General features: G+C 37.3%; 1 protein-coding gene across 1 annotated transcript in view; it reads right to left on the bottom strand.

Annotated features, from left to right (window-relative positions):
- LOC149785067 (tetraspanin-6-like) overlaps window positions 1–23,082 on the bottom strand; it is a 99,685-nt gene that overhangs the window by 40,363 nt on the left and 36,240 nt on the right. Inside the window, exon 3 of the mRNA XM_089931182.1 lies at window positions 21,481–21,555. Coding sequence (XP_089787308.1) covers window positions 21,481–21,555 — 75 coding nt within the window. The remainder of the gene's footprint in view (window positions 1–21,480; window positions 21,556–23,082) is intronic.

The following is a 23,082-nucleotide window of genomic DNA, read 5'->3' as shown; positions in this document are numbered from 1 at the left end:
CCTTTTTTATATACAGACCAATACCGACGTGACCGTACGGTAAGGTGAAATGATTGGGAAGTCTCACTCGCTTCTGGTACACGATTTGATAGATTTTTTCCAGGGGTCGACTGACGATGTGGTGAGTGGGTAAACGTACAATCTTGTTCGGTTGGTGAGTGGTCACTTTAAAGTTTCCATCCTCTCCCGATTGCAAGGCTTCTTTCAATACCCCAAAGTTGACCACTCGACTGGTACGATAATTCAGAGTCAGTCCTTTCACTTTGCACGTCGTGTGCACTTCTCCTTGTTTGTCACGGTATTCGTAGCCGTAATTTTTGGGACCGCCACTGACGAAACTTAGAATCTTGTCGTCGGGATGTTCGTCTGTCCAGGCTCCTAAACGGTCTCCTTCGATGTTAGGGTGATGTTGAATCGGGTGATGGATGTAAATGCAACTGTCCGTGTCAAAGTACAGGACGCGTTCTTCTAACAGTTCTAAAGCTTCGTACAATTTTAAGCGAGCATGGGCTGTCACGTAAGCCGCAATGATGACATTTCCAAAAGGGTCGTCTTGTACAAAGTCCAGATCTTCTTCGTAATTGACCAAGATCAAATTATCTCGAACGACGTCCACGTGTTTCATGTATTTGGTTTTGTCGTGAATCATTTGGAAGTAGCGGGAAGGTTCTGTCAAATATTCCGTCTTGGGTAAACACGGTCATTGTGCCATTTTACCCCACAAGCAATTTAACATCACTTTGGCAAACGATCTCCTGCCTTCGTTTTTCTCGATGTGGTCTAAAGTGATGCCTTCTTGTTCGTAATATTTCTCTTTGAATTGTATTTGGTCTTCGGGAGTGTGACACCAGGAAGGATAGCCGCTGGCTTCTTGCTTCAGTTTCAAAAAGGCATCCACGTAGTCTGCGAAAATGCCTTTCTGACTGGGATCACCCTTGCGGTACTGTTGTGTCTTGGGAAAGTGGCAAATTTCGTACACTTCTAACAGTTGGTATCCCATGTCCAGAGCTTTGAACAATTCTACGCTGACCCAGGTTCCCGTCAAGGCCCGTTCTTCCTGGGTGTGCTGACAAGGCTGGTCTTGGTTGCACGTTTCGGCACAAGTACGGCACAAGGGAAACATCAGTTTGCCTTGACAATGGTGAGGTAAGACGGGATGGTATAGGTTCGTGGGAGGCAAAACTTTACACTTGATCAAGCCTTCGTATTGTCGAATGTTTTTCAGGTCGATGTGTTCCGTTAACAATTGCGGGTGCCCTACAGGAAAGCGACAATATTTACACACGTAGGGATACAGCGAACACACGTCCAAGTATTTGATTTCTTCTCCTTTGTCTTCGTCGGCTTGGTACAGCAAACAGGTGGCATTGGTCCTTCCTCCGTACAAACTATCCCTCGGGCTCAGCGGGTCCATGAACTGGTAACTTTCCACGAGACGTTTAAACTCGGGATCGGTTTTCATACGGTGATCGTACTCGTGTTCCCACATTTCCACCACTTGGTATCCTTGCTGTTCTAACTTTAGGCGACGCTGACAAGTGTCCTGGTACAAGTCTTCCATGGTTCGTTGCAAAAACTGATTTTTAGTGCCACGGTCAGGGTAACAGACGGGACATCCGTGAAATAAGCAACCGTTAAACTCGTACACGATCTTAGGGTTTTCTAAGTCCCAACCATCGACCGAATACGTTCCGATGGTCTTTTCGCCCCCTCCGTTGCGGGCATGCTGAATCCACTTGTCTTCCTTGTCGCACAAGTAATGTAACCAACGTAGGGCTTTGACCGAGTATTGACGTTTGACAAAGTGGGTCGTTTGAGGACTGATGACAGCCACGGTCTTTTCAGGCATGAATCGTTGTCGATACACTAAGGAACACGCTTTGGCAATGGTGCAAGCTTCTTTCAAAGGATCGACCCCTCCGTGTTCCATGAACAGTTCTCGAAATTTTCCACAGCAACGCCGTAAAATGTCCACGTCGGAACGACAATACTTTAGCATTTCTTCCTGAAAGTCGAAGGGGTCCGAGGCGTGAATCTGGTACCAAGCGTAGAAAGCTTCTCGTTGTTCGGTACGCATGTTGTCGGGGTCGTAATAGTGAGCCTCGGGTAAATGGGGTAGAACGGCGTGTTGATTGGCTTCCGTATTGAAAAAGTGTGGAAAGTACACTTTAGCCAAACGTTTTAGGCATTCGACTCAAAGGCATGGCCAAGTAACTCATCGAATCTTTAAACTGTACTTGTCCCACTTGCATGAAAATGATTTTGGCTCCGTTCAAAGTCACTTTAAGACGCTCGGTGCCTTGTTCCGTATAGTATCTGAGAAGAAACTGTCCATCGTATCCGGAGAAATTGTGAGCCATCACTGTGGCATGGCGATGACAATCTCGGTAACGTTCGATGTCCTCTTGGCTCCATGTCTTGTCGATGGGGTCTAAGACCCATTGGGCAAAATCGGCTAACGTGTTTGGTCCCCGAAAGATTTTTTCACGCCCTCCAGGAATTTTACTGCAGTGAGGGCAATGACTGAAAATATGTTCTTGAATGCACTTCTCGCACGCTCGATGAGCCACGCAGAAATTAGGAATGTGAATGCCAGTCTCTTGCATGCATTCGAAATCGAAAAAGATGAAATTGCCTTTCTTCTTGTGACCGTCCTCTTTCTCTGGTGGGGGTTGGTATTTCTGCACGTAACATTCGTGTTCCAAGTCCACGATGTGGTGACAAATGTGACAATTTTTCTTTCCTGAACATACGTGTGCCTTGGTATTATTGGTACGTATGCCTTGTCCACACGTAGGGCACAATCTCAGGAGTTGACAAGCGCATTTCTTCTGTGAACCTTGCGTCTTCAAGTGTTGTTGGTAACAGGTAGGGCTGACAAACGTGCGCAGACAAGTTGAACAAGGCACTGGTTCTTCGCTCAGACAGGGTGGAGAGGCCAAACATCCTGAGCATTTCCATCCACAATGTTTGTGTTGCTCTCGATTATTATAACCATAGTCACATTTCTCACAGTAATATCTGTATCCCAGGAATCCAGTGATACTGGTAATGGTATCGAAATGTTCATCGTGATGATAAAGGTGAATGTATTTTCCGTCCTTAAAATCTTGGCCTCGAAACAATAGAGGCCCGCGCATTTCTTGAGGGTGCACTTTCAAGGTGTAGCGTGGAGCTAGGACATCTTGCAATTTTTGCATCTCGGGAATGCCACAGGGTGTGTCTTTGGACAGTCCGGCTTGTTGTAACAGGAGTTCTGCTTCGTTTCGTTGTTTGGCTCGGTCGGAACGTTGAATAGTGTCCCAGGTTCTTTTCCATTCTACCGTGTCGTTCTTGTTGGCATAGGTTCGTCCCACCACGATGGCACGAGCTAAACACATCTGGTCATGAGGGTTGTTAATTCGGACGAGACTCGTTTTGGTGTTGCGAAGGTCATCCACCAATAACATCTTTTTGCGTCCTGTCCCTTGAGGAGGAGAGACGTGGGTCATGTCCAGTGTGGCTTTACCATCGGTGATGTCAAACTGATCATTAGATTGTTGTACGTGTTGAATCTTGTCCATGACTTTGGAAGCAGTTAATTCTGCAGGGGTGCTAAACTCGATCCAAACAGGGGATTTCAAACCGTCGTGTTGTATGGAAAGTCTCAAGCGATCGTCTTCTTTGGGTTGACATTGTCGCTTGAGTGCAGTGAGCAAAGAATCCCACACCTCAGTGATGAACACTTCTGCTTTCTCTAACGGCACTTCAGCCTTGAAATCTTTAAACTTCACCGTGTATTTGTAAGCCGTGGTTCTAAATTTTCTAGAGGAGCGCTTTTCCGTCTCTCGAATGGAATAGTAATTTTCAGGGTTAACTAAGGGTGATGAACTTGGTTTAGAGGGTTCGGATTCTGGTTCACTCATGTCCTCTTCAAAATCACTGGCATGAATTTGTGCCAAGATTTCAGCCCTGGTACGAGGCGATAGATCACGTTTCTGCCTCTTACTTTCTTCTTCTTTCTTCTCGAATGAATGGGATCGTTTCATCTTGAAAGCAAAAAGTCAAATGACTCAAGTTCAAACACCATAAACTACTTTATAGTCATGGCAGACCAGCGTATATAAAAGGGTGTGTGTCTTGTCCTTTCACTATTCATTTCACTCTCAAGCCGAGCACAACGATGGAAGAGACTAACCAGATGGAACGTTTCGTCAGAGCTTTGCGAGGGGTCATTAGAAAATTCTCTTCAGACCAGCCTACGGACTACTCTCCTTCCTTTAGAGATAAAAGTCAAGATACTTGCTATATCTGTCAGAAGAAAGGGCATTGGTCTTCAGAGTGTGCAGACCGTCAAAAAAGAAAATAAACAGGGGATAAAAAAGACAAAAGTCAAGATACCTGTTATTATTGTAAAGAAAAAGGACATTGGTCTCCAGATTGCCCAAAAAAGAAACAAGAGGAGTCAGAAGAAAAGAGGAATTCTTCAGAAGAAGAGAGGGATTCTTCGGAGGAAGAGAGGGATTCTTCTGAGGAAGAAAGAAGACAGGTGAAGAAAAAGAAACAGGAGAAAAAAAGAAGAAGGGAAGAAAGCGAGGAGGAAGAAGAAGAGGAAAAGAGTGTGACGGTGAAGAAATTCAAAAAACAGAGAGACTAAACAAGGAGAAAAGAAGAAATCAATGAACTTTTGATTAAAGTGTTGTGATGTGAATTGTGAATTGGATTGTAAAAAATGGAGAAAAGAATAAATGAATCATATAAGGTAAGAGTCTTTGAGTTTTGATTTTAAAATAAGAAGCTACACTCACGCACTCATACACAGACACGTACTATAAGGGTAAAATGGGTGAGTTATTTTTTTTTGAGTTATTGGCAAATTGAAATTGTATTTCTTTTCGAGAAATGTGGGTGGCCCTGAAAAGGGCCTTTTTTCTTTATGGTGCAGGGGTGAGTTTAAGCAATCAATTTTAACTGCCTTAAGCCTTTGCCACGGCCAAGGCCTACTTCTGGACTGCGTAATGATGATAATGATTGGGTTGAAATCACTAAGGGTGGTACGGTAGGCTTAGTCACAGGGTTGACATGTTTGGCTCGGGAAGGTCGTATTCTCTTCGGTCGTGATAAAGAAGTCTGATACATTTGTTTCAGACTTCTTAACTCCGCTAAAATGTCCAACAGTACCGTGACCGTTTGATTTTCACCCTCTTGTTTCTTTGCTGCTACTTCTTCTTGCTGTTGTTTTTTTTCTTACCTCTTCTTCTTGTTGCTGTTGCTGTAGGAGAAAGCTTGTTCCGCTTCCTTTTGTCGTTGTATAAATTTCTCCAATTCTTCTTTCTGTCTCTGTCTAAAATTCTCCACTTGCGGTAATGAAGAAGGTAACGAAGGTTCCGGAACAAATTCTTGCGAGGAGAGAAAATCCACAAAATCCCAATTCACCTCTTCTGAAAGTAAGTCCGGGTTCCCTTGGGCGGTCTCCCCTGCTGGTGCACCCCACTGGATCGTTTTCTGAGTTTCCGTCATGTTGAATCACTGTCGCATAGATTGACTGCACACAAGCGCTAGCGAATCTATATTGACTACGTGACGTCACAGACTGCTCTCTTCGGATTGGATGTGGGCTGACTGAATTCTGTAACGCGTGTTCGGATTGGTGAATGAACTCAATCCGTTTCAATCCTTTCTGTCCCTATAAATAAGCGCAGTTCACTGCATTGATTCACCTATTCTCGGAGCCTCAACATGTGGACCGACGTTGAATCTTCAACCCTTGTGTCAACAATGATGTTCAGGACGGACATGCTCATGTATGTCCGATCCAAGTGGACCGTTGTCCACAGGACCAACAGCAGCCTGTGGATAAGAAGAGTCTATATAGAGAGACAAGGTTACCTCAAGAGGACTCTGATGTATGGCCCTGCTGTAAGACGAAGTTTGAGGAAAAGAAGATGTCGCAAATGCCCTTTATGCTAAGGGCATATTAACATAAACCAAAGGCCCTTTTCAGGGCCAGCCATATTTCTCGAAAAGAGATAGCCTTTCCATTGCCTACCCCTTTTTTTAAAAAATTTTTTTAAAATTTAAAGAAAAAATCCCATGTTAAATTCCCCTTGTCCGTAGAGTGGCCCACGATTTATTGCCATGTTAAATTCCCCTTGTCCGTAGAGTGGCCCACGATTTTTCGCCATGTTAAATTTCCGTTGTCCGTAGAGTGGCCCAGGGGTCCCTGTAATGCTAATTCCCATTGTCCGTAGGGTGGCCCCTTTCACTACTTTTGTCTGTAAATCAACAAAACATGGCCGATAGATTATCTTCCCAACAAAAGGGCAGACAAGTATGTAAATCCCAAAAAACCGTTGTAATTGTAGCCTCATAAAAGCTTTTAAAATAGCTTGAAGGTCATGACAAACAGACAAAAAGATTTCAAAAACAAATTTAAAGAGAAATAAATGCTCGTAAATAAATATATTACAAATGAACTAGATAAAGTTAAATTTGCGAAGTCAAAATACCTTTAAACATGGAGAAAAATAAGAAATGACGAAAAGCTATGTTACGCGGAAAAACCAACTTTTCATGCAAGAATATAGTTGGTTGCTCTGTTCATAACAAATCTGGGGGCAAATGCTGTAACTGGTGGTAGTGGAGATGCTTCACCGCCACCTCCTACTTGATTATTTGTTTGAGTTAGTCATGAAACAGCAGCATTGCCTGGAATGATATTCAGAGTAACGAGTTGCTTGCTTATGAGTGCTACTAAGCTAACATATTTCTTGCCTTCAGGAAGATGTTATTTTACTTGTTTTATCATTACTAGTCTTTCATTTGCGGCTTTGCTCGAAGGTTTCAGCAAGATATTTAACAGATAAGAGTTTAATCGACATAGTTGTGGTCTTTCTTCGTAACATCGTAACCTCCTTCAAAAGAGAACTATTGCAGTTCATGCGACCATTGGTGTCAATCTAAATGATCGTTTGCTCATTCCGTGGTCAGACATCCTCTGTACTCCACGTTTAAGATCGCTTTACGGGTTTCTAAATTGCAAAGTTTACTTTGAACGTCGGAGACTCGGCTTTTATCAGAGACAATTTGTTTTGGAGGCACAAAAATACTGACAGATATTGCCATTATAATATAGTACTTCTTCTATCCTTAAATTTTACCCACCTTGTATTTTCTTTGTTCTTAATTTTTTTATTGCAACGATTATCACCCTTTGAAATACGGCTCTGTCTTACCTCATTATTGACCTTAGGGTCTAAATGTCACTGGATATCTGTATATTGTTCTATTAGTCACAACTTAAAATTTTCGTAACCATGTCACTCGGTATGAGAAATATGCACTCACAATCAGCAGCATAGTCAAGTTCAAGTTTACGTTATGCTTTGTTGAAATTTTACTATAAGGTTTTCTTTTTTGTCGTAACGTTACTCTTTTAAAACAAATGGTTTCGCTAGCTAATACTATCCAAAAGGAATGCAGTACATGATCCGTTTTGTACCTCAGCATCTAAAATGTAATCAAATGTGATTTAATGCTTTGATTAATTTAACCTCAAAATATTACTCTCCTGCAAAAAACATTCTGCCAGTTGGTTTAGTGTATGTGTCCAAAATATAATTAATTTCATTAGCTGACAATATTTTCCAGAATTCAGCAGTACATGTTCTAGAATTGTAATTGCAAGCAGCTAATACAGAAGCAGGTGTGGACTCTCTGAAATACTTGAAGTACAATTTTTATGTTTTATAGCCATTTACCTATCAAGTATTTGTTTGCTTTTTATTTCCTTATTTCCTTTGTTATTTACTTTCTTTTTTACTTGTATCCTTGAGCTATCGCCAGTCATTCTGCGGTTAAATATTACAGTTGTTCCAGGTCAAATTAAAATGTTTCATGTTAGTGTTAATGCATTCTCTTCGAGCAAAAGGATTTAGAATTCAGACCGCATTTTCCAATCTTTCAAAATAAACTTAGTTTTAAAACGTTCTTGCACATTTTTGTTTATTAATCGTCTTGAGGAAATCACACAACTAACTGTTCCCATTCACACTACCCAGTTATGTTGATTATACCAAATCTTCTTCCCAAACTAATATTTTTCAGAGAGTCACCACTGTCAAATTTTGAAGCTGAGCTATCAAAGATATTCAGCGACTTGCATGTTAAAAACAAAAACAGTTTTCAGTAAATGTTTATCTCTTTAAATGCATCTGCTATGTTAACTCGGTGAACGTGAGTTAACGAATTTATTAAACAAGTACTGTAGTTGTTAATGGGTTTCTTGTTTTAACCTCTTCTTTCCATCGCAAGAAGAGTTGTGTCCTTTTTCGTAAATTACAGTAGGAGCTGATGCATCCCCATGTGTGTTCACAAAGAGTAGGATCTATTATCTTTGGACTGGAGCTTTTAATGTTGCCACCCTTTGTTGTATCTTTAAGGCAAACAAAATCAATAACTTTATGCATAAACCTATCTAAGTCCTTTTTTATATGCAATACATTATTAGTATTTCCTAACAAAAATGTGAGATATTGTATTTTCTAATATAAACACATGAAACTGAATTTACCCGCTCAATTGCTTATTTCCTCCATTGTAGTATGTGTTTATTCTCGTATCTTTGACAGTCTTTTCATCTCTGATACTTTGCGTTTTGATTATTTTGTCTAGTAGTTTTTCTGTTTACTTTGAAACCTTAAACAAATTATTGTATTTTGCACACAGTATTTCAGTTTGATTGCACATCAAGAGCACATTATTTCTGACATGATTGTACTTTGTCAACTTGTAATCTGTATTCCATCATTTATTTCAGTAGTTTAATTTCTATTACCAGTGGATGTCAAATGAAAGTTCTGTGAATAAAAGCTCTTCAAAATCTGTATACATGCATGTTGCTAAACGTTCACTGGTTTTTACTTCCTCATGATGGTTCAAAACTTCTTCCCGTATCAACTGATTTTGGTTAATTTCGTTGTAATTATATGTGTGATTAAAGGTTTTACGGATGTGTTAAAATTGTACATGTGAAACCTTTTCTCAAGGAAAAATGTATAATTAATATTGAATTTGTTTCATATACTTTCTTTGAATCAGTATGAAAATGTTTAAACGTCGTCATAATCTCATCAATCTTTAAGTGCTTTTCATCATGTTTGATATTGCTAAGATCTCGTATACCAGCATGAAGTGCTTTACATTGCATGAATTTATTTTGCAGCTCTTCTAGCATGAAATGAAAACCAACTTCATACTCTTAAATTGCCCTCAAGTCCAAGGACCACTCATTATTGTCATGTCACGGACGACTCATTCTTGTAATCAAGTCCACGGACTATTCATTATTGTCATGTCACGGACGACTCATTCTTGTAATCAAGTCCACGGACTATTCATTATTGTCATGTCACGGACGACTCATTCTTGTAATCAAGTCCACGGACTATTCATTATTGTCATGTCACGGACGACTCATTCTTGTAATCAAGTCCACGGACTATTCATTATTGTCATGTCACGGACGACTCATTCTTGTAATCAAGTCCACGGACTATTCATTATATGTACAAAAATAAATAAACTCGATTCTTTGGACGAAATGCATATTTTTGGATTGTGTATTGATGGGTATGCAGAATATTTAGAAAATCTTGGCAAAAGAAAACAAAGGAAAGAAGCTATATCCATCTGTTTTTAGAGAAGTGATATCAAGTTTTCCCATGTTTAACATGAAATACAGAGACTCAGTAATGAGACATAATGGGTATTTCAGTACAAGCAGGATGGGATTCACTGATGGTCAAGGCTAAATTTGTTGCAAAGTGACATACAAGAAACACCGTCTAGAAACAACACCTATGTATCCATTAGAGATGTCGGAACAGAAATGCAGAAGTAAAGCAGTAATAAGAAGCACACAAACTTTGTTGTTTTATTAATGATATCGAGTTTCTACAACATTTGTGAATAAACGGCATAATAGACTATGGAGAAAAGAAAGTACATTCTAGTACATCACTAGTTAACAAATAACGATAAGCAACACATATAACATCACACAGTGGTTGCATTGTAAATATTATCCAAGTAGAGAAATAAATGACATTAGTGAAGAAATAAAAACGGCATTGAAAAATACGATTTTGGTTCCAACTACATCTAAAGAAGATGAAACTTATATACAATTGTAAAGCTGATAAGTTTGTTTCTGACATTTTTAACAAAATAAAAGGTAATGAAAGTTACATGAATGTTGATGTAATCACGAGTTTTTAAAACTTTAAAAGGACGGTATAACAACCATGCCAAGCACACCATCAGCTATCCATCATTCCCTGAACGAACCTTTTACCATGCATACTTTTTAGATATAACCATTGGTTACAAAGAATTATCCAAACTTAGTTGATTTGTGCAACATAGATGACGAAAAGCCAATAAACCCTTCATTTTGCGCAGAATATACAGATTTAAAAATGCAAGTTCCTCAGCACTCGCCGAGATTTCATTTGACATTTAGTAAAAAAGGCTACACAAATAAATGGTACAATCAAGATTGTGTGTTGCAGTCAAATCGTTTTAGAGACAAAATTTTCCAGGAGGATCAACCGAGTGTAAAATCTTATAAATGTGACAGAGAAAATCTTCTGATGGAAAGTTTAAAATAAAATACAAAATACCAGGGATGTAAAATTGTGCACATTTCATCGAGATCGAAACTGTATAACAGTGGATGAATTAAAATATTAGAGAAATGTCAACTCAACTTAGCAAATGAATGTGGACATACTCTTTTCAGATTCAGTGTATTTACACACGAAATGCTAATTTCACTTACAATTGCTAACCTGTAATAATGGATTTCACGATTTTAATGGACTTCATAGTTTTAAAATACACGTTTGTACAGCCCCTCACATTTGCCTCGTAGTTGTGTTAAGCGCTCCGTTTGACACGGGGATTACACAAATATTGTACGTTTAGTTTTTTTATAATAGCCACAAGCCACAATTTAAAATTTCATAGTGAATATTCCCACGGCAGATGGAAACACATCAGGCCATAATATGTTGGCAGAATCAAATAAGCTGGGTAGTCTGTACGGCAACCGCTGGTTATCACATTTCCTACTCGCTTTTAACAAACAAAGGTGTTCCTGTGTTCCTGAGTTATGACATATCTGAATTTTATAGCTGTGGAGAAAGACATCCATGGATTTGGTCGATTGTATTTGAGGATTAAGCGTCATAGATCATCATCCAGTGTCTCACCAATTGTAAGCTGATGACACCCAAATATACAAACCTAGCCACCCAACTGAAGTTGATGCTACCATCCAAGGTGTAGAGAGTTGCATTTCTGATATGAAATCATGGTTGACATGTAACAATCTGCAGATGAATGATGATAAAACTGAGGCCATTCTGATTACAACACAAAGCTTTTCTCATTCACATCCTTTACCTCAAAAAATAAATATGAGCAACACCAACATTAAATTCACACAATCAGTACGAAACCTAGGTGTTACTCTGGACAGTACTCTCACATTGTATCAACATGGCATGAACATATGCAAGGCTGCATATCTTGAGCTGAGAAGCATTAGCTCCATTCGCAAATATCTTTCAGTTGATGCCACTAAAACGCTTGTGTGTTCATTAGTACTTTCAAGACTGGACTATTGTAACTCAGTCATGTCTGATTCATCTCAATATCTACTCCAAAAACTTCAAAAAGTTCAAAACACAGCTTCTCGGAGCATACTTAGAGTACCACGATCAGAGCACACCTCCCCGCTGCTCTGTACCCCACACTGGCTGATCCAGAATCAAACACAAAATTTGTTCTCTGTGCTACGTTTCACTGTCGGACTCTAGTCCAACACATCTATCCGACCTCACTCATGTGTACACACCAGCAAGATACTTAAGCTCCTCTTCTGACAATTGTATACTCATTATTCCCACTATGAAAACAAAGTCATATGGACAGCATTCTTTTGCATACCAGGGCCCAGCAACATGGAATGAATTGCCCCCTGAACTTAGACACAAAGACACAGTGATCACATTCAAGAGTGCTTTCAAAACTCACTTATTTCGACTGCAAGAACAAACTTAAAGACCTAATAATGTTTCGTACCTTAAATATTCTCAGCATGTTTTTCTCTATGTTTACTAATTTCATGGTGTTTGTGTTTGTAATCATATCATTATATATTTTTTTTTATCTTATAGGTGTTGTCTAATGTTGTAAAGCGCTTAGAGCTTCTCAAGATTAGGCGCTATACAAAGTCCTCATTATTATTATTATTATTATCATTATTATTACTAAATAACCATCAGAGTATTTTTCTGAGATCATTTCTAAATTTAAGGCCAGTTCTGGCTCAATGTGTTAAAATCAAGAGGGGTTTGTGGCTAATATTTTGATTTTCTTAGTACAATTATTGAATTCAAACCAGAAATCCAGCCTTTTACAAAACCATAAAACCTGATTTATAATTTGAACATTTAAAAAACTTTTTGCTTTTAAGATTTTTTAGTATTTTATTTTATAATGACTATAAGAATATAGATTTACACCATCAATAGTATAGCTTTCATCAGCCAGCGCGCTTAAACTAGTACTGTTCATTTCATAAATACCCAATTTACTTTTATGGGATCTTATTGTTTCCATTTTACTTGTTAATTCTTTTTCATCAAATAAAACATAGTTATGCAACTTGTGTGCTAAATTTGATTTTAATGTAAGTTACACCTTTTGATCTTTTAATGCTATTATTTAAATATATAACTGAATACAAGTTTGCTTTAAATCCTAAAAAGTCAGTAATAGTTAACCATTTCCTCAAACTCTAAATGTATCACATAGAAAATAATGGATGTATAGCTGATTCATTGGGGTGATATCTATTTTTATATCTACATTATCTGTAAATATTGCCAGTATTAATAGACCTGTATACAGAAATTTTATTCTGTGAATATATATTTTAATCTAAATGATTATAACAAAAGTTATACAATAATAATTTTGACAGATGATGTATAGAACTGCCAGTGTAAACTGATATATCTAGCATTGCTATTGTTTTTTTTTTTTTTCTCATATTTATTCCAACATAATCTTCATTTAATATTTTCATTCTAAAAATGACGGTTTGCTTAATGATGTTCTTCTTCTATTTCTTTTATATTCTGTATAATTGCACAACTGCTCTATTACTAATTTTTCCATTACCAAATAGATCTTTATGGATTAGTTTCTACGATTTAGATTTACAGTCAACACCGTGTAGTTTCCTTAGTTTTATATTATCATTAATATGTGTTTTTTATCTATGGCTAATGTTTGAATTTTTTCTGTGATTCTTTGTAACTTTACGTAAATATACGTTTAGTATTATATCATGCACAACATATTTTTCTTATTCAATAGATTCGGTACTAGTTTGTTCATCTATCACTTTCTCTTTTTACCTAAACAACTCTTCAGATTGTTACCACTCTATGTTCATAAACTAAGTAACAGAAAAAAAGTAAAGCCAACAGGTTTTGTAAAATTTAACAAACAATTTAATTATCAAAGTCATGAATGGAAATGTGAGAGGAACTTAACCGTATTATGATATGAATCAAAACTAATCCTTATAAAGGCCTATGAAATCCTAAATGAATGAAAACTTCCTTTATAAATTTCAAAACCGGAAATGTACTAGTCATCCAAGAATAGTGACGTTGTCAAGCTGGAGTTGTCTAAAATTCCTTCGAATAATTTAAAACAGTTCCATAATAATAGTATAGTTCAAATAATTAGCACTTTCTGTTTCTGCTCAAATAATATCTAAGTACAACATTTAACACGTCTGCAGACTTACATCAGGAATAAAGAAATGTAAAGGTTCCAAAATCTGAATGAGAATGATTGCTCAGTTCTCTTTTTATATACACTGGCTATTGCGACTGTATTTCGCCATAGATCCCACGTGACATAATATACTACTCATTTTGCGTCAAGCTTCCCTATTTATGTGACCTAGCCCAACCAACAGGAAGTTACAGAATTATTCAAGAAAAATCTAAACCTCATCTGCAACTGAGAAGTTAAGGCAAAGGCGGGATTTATTTCGTATTATTAAGATTATTATTAATAACTGTCAACACATATGCAAACATCTATTTATAGATCCTATGCAATACTATGCTTTTAACAGATTCAGGTCACCTAGGCAAAACGAACTAAATGCATTCTGTACAAGTTACAGCAGTTATTAAAAATTAGATAAAATCATGTACCAGAAGTTAGAAAAAATATAGATATGCATAACAAGATAATCTGATAACCAATTCATAATTGCACGTGCTATTAGATAATCATTGTGTGGGAACTTGTAATTTTTGCGGATATTTTGGATCAACTTCTAAAAGGTTTTCCTCTAGGATTACACTGGACAACAAATTTTTACAAAAGTCATGTTACTGAAATAAAATTAGTCAATTCTTATCAATTTTTATGTGCTGAACACGAATATGACAGTCAAATTGCAAAATTGGCTCTAGTTTTTTTGTAATCTGCAAGAAATTAATGTTTACATAACGAAATGCATTCCAATAGTAAAAGGTCAACTGTAATAGCCTACCTATAAAAAATCAAGTCATTGACTACATCTTAGATTTCTTCGCCTGTCTCTTGTACAGCTGTTCGGGAGCATCTCTGAGGAGTGTCCAGCAGTAGTCAGCCAGCATTGTAGTGGACCATTTTCCCTGGTATCTTTGTTCCATTGTTGCGATATCTTCATGAAAATGTTCGCCGTGTTCATCACTAACAATACCACAGTTGCTAGGAAAGAAATCCAAATGGGAATGAAGGAAGTGAATCTTTAGAGACATATTGCAGCCAAGTTTCTTATACTTCATCAACATGTCTTCTACTAGTTCCTTATAGTTTTCTGCCCTAACATTTCCGAGGAAGTTTGTAGAAACTAGGCGAAAAGCATTCCATGCTTGTTTCGCGTCACCTTCCAGCAAGTTGTTGAACCGGTCATCTTTGAAAAGCTCTCGAATCTGAGGACCCACAAAAACTCCCTCTTTAATCTTTGCTTCGCTGAGTCGAGGGAATTTTTCATGCAGGTATCGGAATGCTGGCAAAGTCCGGTCAATGGCTTTCACGAAGTTCTTCATCAAACCTAGTTTGATGTGAAGGGGTGGTAGCAAGATTTTCTGAGCCTCAACCAGAGCTGGGTGTTGGATATTCTTCTCTCCAATGGCTACATTCTGCCTGTGAGTCCATTCCTTCCTCATGTAGTGCATTTCCCTTGCTCGGCTATCCCACTCGCATAAGAAACACATGTATTTTGTATATCCTTGCTGCAGTCCCATTAAAAGGGCAACTACCTTCAAATCACCACAGAGGTGCCAGCTGTACTTGTTATACTCAATGGAATTCAGTAGCTGCCTTAAGTTATCGTATGTCTCTTTCATGTGGACAGCATACGCTACTGGAATAGATGGAAGAATGTTTCCATTGTGCAAAAGCACAGCCTTGAGACTCAGTTTCGAAGAGTCCACAAATAGTCTCCATTCTTGTGGGTCATGAGTGATTTTTAAAGCATTCATGAGGCCCTCAATATCGGAACAGAATATCAGATTACTTTCCTTTCTGAAGAAAGGCTCCAATTGCTGGTGGCGCTTTCGATATGCAGTAATTGTGACATCTTCTTCTAGAAGATTCCATTGTTGGAGTCTTGATCCTAGCAATTCTGCCTTGTTCTTTGATAAGTCCAAATCACGAATCAGGTCATTTAGTTCTTCCTGTGTTATTCTGTGTGGGGTTGATGATGCACCACAGTGAAAATCTGGATCACTGCATGCTGATGGACCAGGAGAAGAACAGGTCGACTCACCTTTGTCTTCGTCAGATGAATCAAGAGAATATTCTGCTGGAGGTTCTGGAATAGGAAGTCCCTCACCATGTGGAACTGGTCTCAATGCAGACGGAATGTTTGGGTAGACTATTCTCGACTTCTTTCGCTTCGTTATTCCGCCGGAAAGAGGAGGAACCAAGCAGAAGTAACAGTCATTTAGGTGGTTGCTTGGCTCTCTCCACACCATTGGGACTGCAAACGGCATTGATGACCTTTTGCAATTCAACCACTGTGAAAGCTGTGTTGTACATGTAGCACAGCATATATGCGGAGCCCAAGGCTTGTCTTGGTCACCAACCTTGCATCCGAAGTAAAGATGATATGCCTTCTTCACTTGAGAATTGATACTTTTCTTCTGGTTGGCAAATGTCACTTCCCCACAAATATAGCAAAAATTGTCCGCGGTATTAACACACTTTCGAGGCATTACTGTTCTTTATTGTACGTAAATGGATAAAATAATAAGTTTTATGTAACAGTAGCTTGAACTGTCTCGCACAACGTCTAAAATATTTTAAATGCTGAACCTATCTGATTGGGCTTTATATAGTACACTGCTTACGTCAGCTTCAGCAGCCGCCTGGCATTAGTATAATAGGCCTACACATGTATAGTACACTGCTGACGTCAACTTACTTCAGCAGCCGCATGGCATTAGTATTGCATTGCATCAGAAAATGATGCAATCAACTGTGGATGATGTGAGCATGATGGTATTATGCAATGTTACATCATTATTCCGGATGTTGCTGCAGTCCTACTGGAGAAATTTACACAGTGATACATAGAAAATGAGGTATATGAATATCTTCAAAACGAGAGCCAATACAAATTTTTCACGGTTATATTCGTGTTCGGCACACCAAAATACTACAGATTAGGGCCTTTTCAAGTCAGTAATGATTTCACTGTTGACCAGTGATAATTATCATCAGCACAGTCTGATATTTCATTAACGCTAAAAGAACGTATAGAGACAGATTTTGTAACGCTTGCGTGGATCAGCCAAGTTCATTGTGACAAATCTATACGGGGTCGCCTGTGCGTGCGAGAAACAAGTTTTCAAACGGTTTTGATCCATGTCTATGGCGCACAGCGTCGCGTAGATGTGTCTTAACACGCTCAACACGATAAACATATTGTCGTTGTCGCGGATCAATTCTGAGACGTGAGCGTGTCACTGAGTCACGTGTTTATGTCTCTGCATGAAAATATGTCAGAGATTGGTTACAGCATTACATCGTCGTACACCACTGAGATGTTCATGGACACAATCATGGACGCGTCAGTTTCGTCCATGGATGACGCTTCGTCGATATCGCTGATGAATTCAACAGGTTTCGTTGGTTTCATCATAGACCTGATTTAAGTTTTTCAAGACGTCGTAACACAGGTAATCGTCTGCCGATGGTGCTATCAGGTATAATTTATCCCACGTGAAATAATAAAATTTAATCATAGTTGCGTTATTCCTATAACCAGACGACCCCAGATCGAGTTGAGAAATACGTCATGGTGTTTTCGTAGTGGAGGGCTTTGTGCAGAGTTCCTATTGTGTTCAATACAAAACTTGGAAAGAGACCCACAAGGAAATACCAGTGGTCACACGGACATGTATTCGACCCGTGACATAGCTAGATACGCCAAATTTGGACCATCCAATGAAATCATCTATTATCGAAAATTGTTTTGAATGCGATATTGTTAATCATTGTAAGCTCTGAGGTTGTATGTAACAATACACCAGTCACTGGACTGTAATACTGGCTCGTGCACGATGCGGTTTAGCACAAGTATGCAAGTATGTTGCTTACGTTGATACCTGGTACGGTAACGTGTATATTTTGACAACGTCTATCCCGTGAAAATGTTTTCTTCGAGTTTTTGTTTCACATTAATGTAAAATGAGTCGTTATTAATTCTGACAAACGGCTGTGTGGATTTTGTTGATCATTAACAACAAACTGATACACACGTATGCCAGCTTGGACTTCGTCGTTGTAACTGATGATATGCCCGAGATGTATATCCGTTCCTGGTTTTAAAAAAATGATACACATATGTCTCCGCGAGAGTACATGCTTGCATAAGAAAATCCAGTTTGGCGTGATCAATAATTAATCCGCGACACAAACAAGTGAAATCTTCTGAAGCTCCTCTAGCAAATCTACCGATTAACTTTAGTCAGATATAGTTTGCTTGTGAAATTTCATTCTTGGTTGCATCTGGGGACGGTCAAGGAAATCAAACCTGTTTTTGTTGTTTATAAGTATTGACGGCTTCGGACACGCTTAAATCTGTTAAATTACCAATGTCGAGCATTACTCGCAATAACACAGCTAGAGCCCATCCACGTTTATTTCTGGCTACTTCATCTGTACCATTTTTGATGTTCAAGCAGCAGATTACAATGTCAATTTCATCGACACCGTATTTGGTATTCCAAAGACCACCATGCCCGTATTCTACACGAGATCGCCGGACATCCTCGAGAAAATTCGTTGGAATAGGTTTACGGTTGCTTTGTTATTTTAAAAAAAAAAAATTTATTTTTTGCTGTGCAAATTATTACACCACAGACGTAACAGTGAATGATTTATGAACGATTTCGTTGATGTTACTGGAATATGTCTGTGCTGTTTTTCATAATTCTTCATGAAAGTCTTTGGGAGAATAACACTCCCCGAGGGTAGAAGAAACTGACCAAAACAGTCAGACCTGACACCACTGTTAAATACCCATACCGATGTATGCTCGTGCGTGACAATATCAGCGATGGCGCATAGACAAAATAAACAACAACAACAACAAAACCTACCGCCGTAAAGGTGGAGCCACTGTCTATACTGCTACTTCCAATGGAAGCAAAGTCTCAGACTCGATCTCATATTTATTACCTAAGTATAACTGAGAGGTAAAAACGGTGTGAACTACATGCATTACTAAATCAATGACGTTAAACTTAGTGGAGACAGTGATTCATTTGGATTTAGTTGGTTTGTATCGTCCGTTTCAAACAGCAACCGTATAAGTTATCAGGTCATTGACAAACCACAAGTGATTTTCAGTTGTTGATATTGATTAATGATATTCTGAGGGGACTAAAACGAAAATTTCTATTTTTATTCTTATAAACTGAACGCGCTTATATCTAAGTAAATGAGTTAATCACTGTCTTTCTCAGCATGGAATTAGTCCTGATAAGTTTCATAAAAAAATAGATCTAGTGAATTGATATCGATTGATCGTCTGCATTTTGGTAGTATAACCGCACACGCATTCCTTATTCGTACCATCTTGACTACAAGTGTATATTATCACTGCGTCAGGCATTCTTTATTCGCACCATCTGGACTACAGTTGTACAGTATCACTGCGTCAGGCATTCTTTATTCGCACCATCTGGACTACAAGTGTATATTATCACTGCGTCAGGCATTCTTTATTCGCACCATCTGGACTACAGTTGTACATATTTGGCTGCATATCTTTGTTTTCTTTCGTATGTTAATTTCAATTTAAAAGTGATAATGACAAAGTCAATGATTTTATGGCATTTCGTAAAACCTGTACCTTACTCAAGTAGAGGCAAAAATCTAAAAGCTACTGCTGGTGTCAAAAACTGAGATCAAAGTGTGTTTGTGTTTGCTCAATGACGGGCGACATAAAGAAATAAACAACATCTAATGATAGCTTTTAACTTTAAAAAAAAAACGTTGGAAATAATGTTGTGCCGAAATGTTTTCTCTGTTTTCTTACTAACTGTCGAATAAATAGAAAGTTTAAATGACTCGGTTAAAATTTATAATGTGTCAGAGACTCACAATATGTACAAAACCTTCTTTTCGACTAACTCGCACCAATTAGTGACAACGAATTGTGATTGAGCTGACAGTGGTCTGGATTACAGGATGTAAACCTTTCCTCGACATATTTTCAAAGCCTTTCTAGTTTCGCGTAGTTTGTTCCGGTGTTAAACTAAGTACAGAAATCAACGACATAACTCTGTTCGGTATAGATGTTCATCTTAGACAAAACAGGAATTTTTCCTTTATATTCTCAAAGTTATCTACTCCCGCCCCAAAAGCAATTTAATCCGTCGTCACCCTCCCCGATCACCGTACTTGTTCTTGGGAATCTTATCACATCACACGTCATGCTTTAACTCTTCCGATTTTGTTCAGGCCATCCTCGGAGTCTGCCCAGCCAAAAAAAACCACTCAGCTTTTCACTAAATATTTGTTAAGACAAAGGTAACAGAATTTCCAATTTCATTTAAGAAAATGAGAATATCTTTTGAGAAATTAATAATTTATTTCACTGATACGTAACTGTTTCACATAACCGAAATACGAATGTATTTTTATCCAGTGAATAAACACAATTACCCGAGTGCGTTTTTCTTTGAACCAAAGTTCCGTATAAATAAGACATGTTTGGTAAACAACTGGAAAACGTGGAGATATGCTAATAAATGTAACGTACATAAGAAAAACAAAATATTAAATGCGTAAGATCTGCGCATCGCCTACAGCCGAGTAACATATAATATAAATACAGTGTATATTGCCTACTGCCGAGTAACATATAATATATATACAATATATATTGTATACAGCCGAGTATACAGTGTATATTGCCTACACCCGGGTAACATATATATATATATATATATATATATATATATATATATATATATATATATATATATATATATATATATATATATATATATATATATATATATATATATATATATATATATATAGCCTACAGCCGAGTAACATATAATATATATACAATGTATACTGCCTACAGCCGAGTAACATTATATACACAGTGGATATTGTTGAGTCAGATGAAATTACAAATAGCCAAGTGAGTTTTGCTAGACATTAGATCTGAAGTAGGCGTTCATGGGTTCAAGTCTAAATGGCGAATACGAGCTTTAAAATAATAATTTTTAAAAATTCATGAGGTCAAGATTGAGCACAAAGAACAAGAAATGGAGAAAATCATCTGTTCTCATAGAACACAGATCCCCTGGTAAAGGAATATTATACTTCGTGAATTAATATTTGGACCGTTTTAAAAAGTCTGTATGTACCTAATCTGAATTTGCACAGGATTTAAAATCATTTCAAGGAAAGAATATGTTTGTGAAAACACGACAATGGTTTGTAAGTTTAATGTATGTAGTGAAAATTTGACCTTGACATTGATCTACTTACAATATAGTCATAAGTGTGCGATCAACAATTACACTCAAGATTTGTGGAGTGAGAAAGTTTGCGTTCAAACTTCCAGACTGAAATGTTTCTTAAATAGTTTATAAATGGCATCAAAGAATTCTGCTATTTACTACTATAACTTATCACTACTACTAGTACTACTTATAATAATAATAATAATAATAATAATAATAATAACCATCATCGTTATTATTATTATTATTATTATTATTATTATTATTTTATTCAAATATGAAGTCATCAGTTCTCAAATAAGTCATGGTTTTGTGTTGTTTTTTTTGAATGAAAGATTCAGCAAAACAGAATTTGACTTACCTCATCATAAAATACAAAAATATGAATGCAGGCGGCAAACTCTACACTGAAGACTAGAAGTAGGGAAAACATATACTGAAATAGAGGACAGAATATATCAATAAATTAAAATCAAAAAGGAAAATCAAACCACAAAATCAACAAAACAGGTTGTATAGTTTCATGATCAACCGCTTTTATAATCATCCCCTTTTTTACACCTATGAGTTTTGTACAATAATCCCCTACATACACCAATCGGAATTTCATAATTACCTCAATATGAACACCTATGTGCGTTTTATAATTATCCCATTATTAACACCTAAGTGTGTTTTATAACTATCCCTCTATTAACACCTATGTTTGTTTTATAATTACCCCACTATTAACACCTATAGGTCTCGCCAATTCGACAAGAAGCCCATTTTCTAGTAAACATTGAGTTCACAGAGACAAAAGCCTGGCTAACAAATCAATAAAGATTATTAACGCTTTTCAAAGGAAATAAAAAATAGTTTTAACTGGAGACAATCAAAATTAATTTACATTTCCCTGCAACTGTAAAGGCACAAGCATCCAAAGATAACGAAAATTACAACTTTAGCGTGTGAAAACAGGAAATGTGGAAGGTATTTGTTGGCTTCCATCATACTGATTCAGAGAGCGAATAGTCGATGAAATATTAAATAAAAAAAGCAGGTTGAGAAACACATTCTCATTATAATGCGATAAAACATATAGTAGTACAGTACCTATCTTAACGTTACGAAACACACCTTCGTTATACTGTCATATATGAATACAGGACCTATCTCAACTGTTAAATAAAATGGTCTTCAACAATAATTTTCTTTTGAATAAAATATAGTTTTACTTTATCTTCATGTGAAATTCATATGGAATGATAAGAATAAATATGAGAAAAACATTTAGAAATCTAACATTCTAGGTAACATTTCAATCTGATCGGTATATAAGTTCTTCCCAAATTTTTAAACATTAAGCTAACATTAATATTGAAGAAAATTTACTGAAAAATGGGAATCATTAAAAACTTTTATTTATTTATTGATTTTTTTAGAATAAGTAGATGGAGAGACATACAAACTGTTGTACAAATTGATATAAAAACAACATTACATTACGATATGTGTGAATTGTTAAAGTAAAAGTCATAGAGGTCATGCAGTCGGTCAACACCGATTATTTCAGTAATGAGGTGGTGATTGTTTAGTATTTGATTATACATATCTTTAAATTTCAATTTAGTCACTTTATTTTTGAACCTCATACATCCATATTCCTTAGGAAGGTCATTATTTACACCCACCTACCCAGAAGAACATACATCGGAATCAATGTTCAAGTACGTGGGCAGTAGGAGTTCAACCTGAAGGTGCGATCCAAAACAACCCAGATTGAGTGTCACTCGCTGTGATGTCAAAATGAAAGCTACGCATGTTGATAAACAAATTCGTACTACACTCTTTTGCGAGGATTAGACTCGAAGTATTCTTTTCTTTACCCAATTTAGTACCTGGCCAACACTGTGAAAGTCCATAGTTATCGATCATTTTTGTTTGCAGGTTTCTTGATGACAGCATAGCATTCAATAATCAG

The sequence above is a fragment of the Sinohyriopsis cumingii genome, chromosome 13, assembly GCF_028554795.1.
Source record: "Sinohyriopsis cumingii isolate HCF-2022 chromosome 13, ASM2855479v2, whole genome shotgun sequence".
Taxonomy (NCBI): Eukaryota; Metazoa; Mollusca; class Bivalvia; order Unionida; family Unionidae; genus Sinohyriopsis; species Sinohyriopsis cumingii.
Note: the sequence above shows the minus strand (reverse complement) of the source record. Positions and strands in the feature narration are given on the sequence as shown.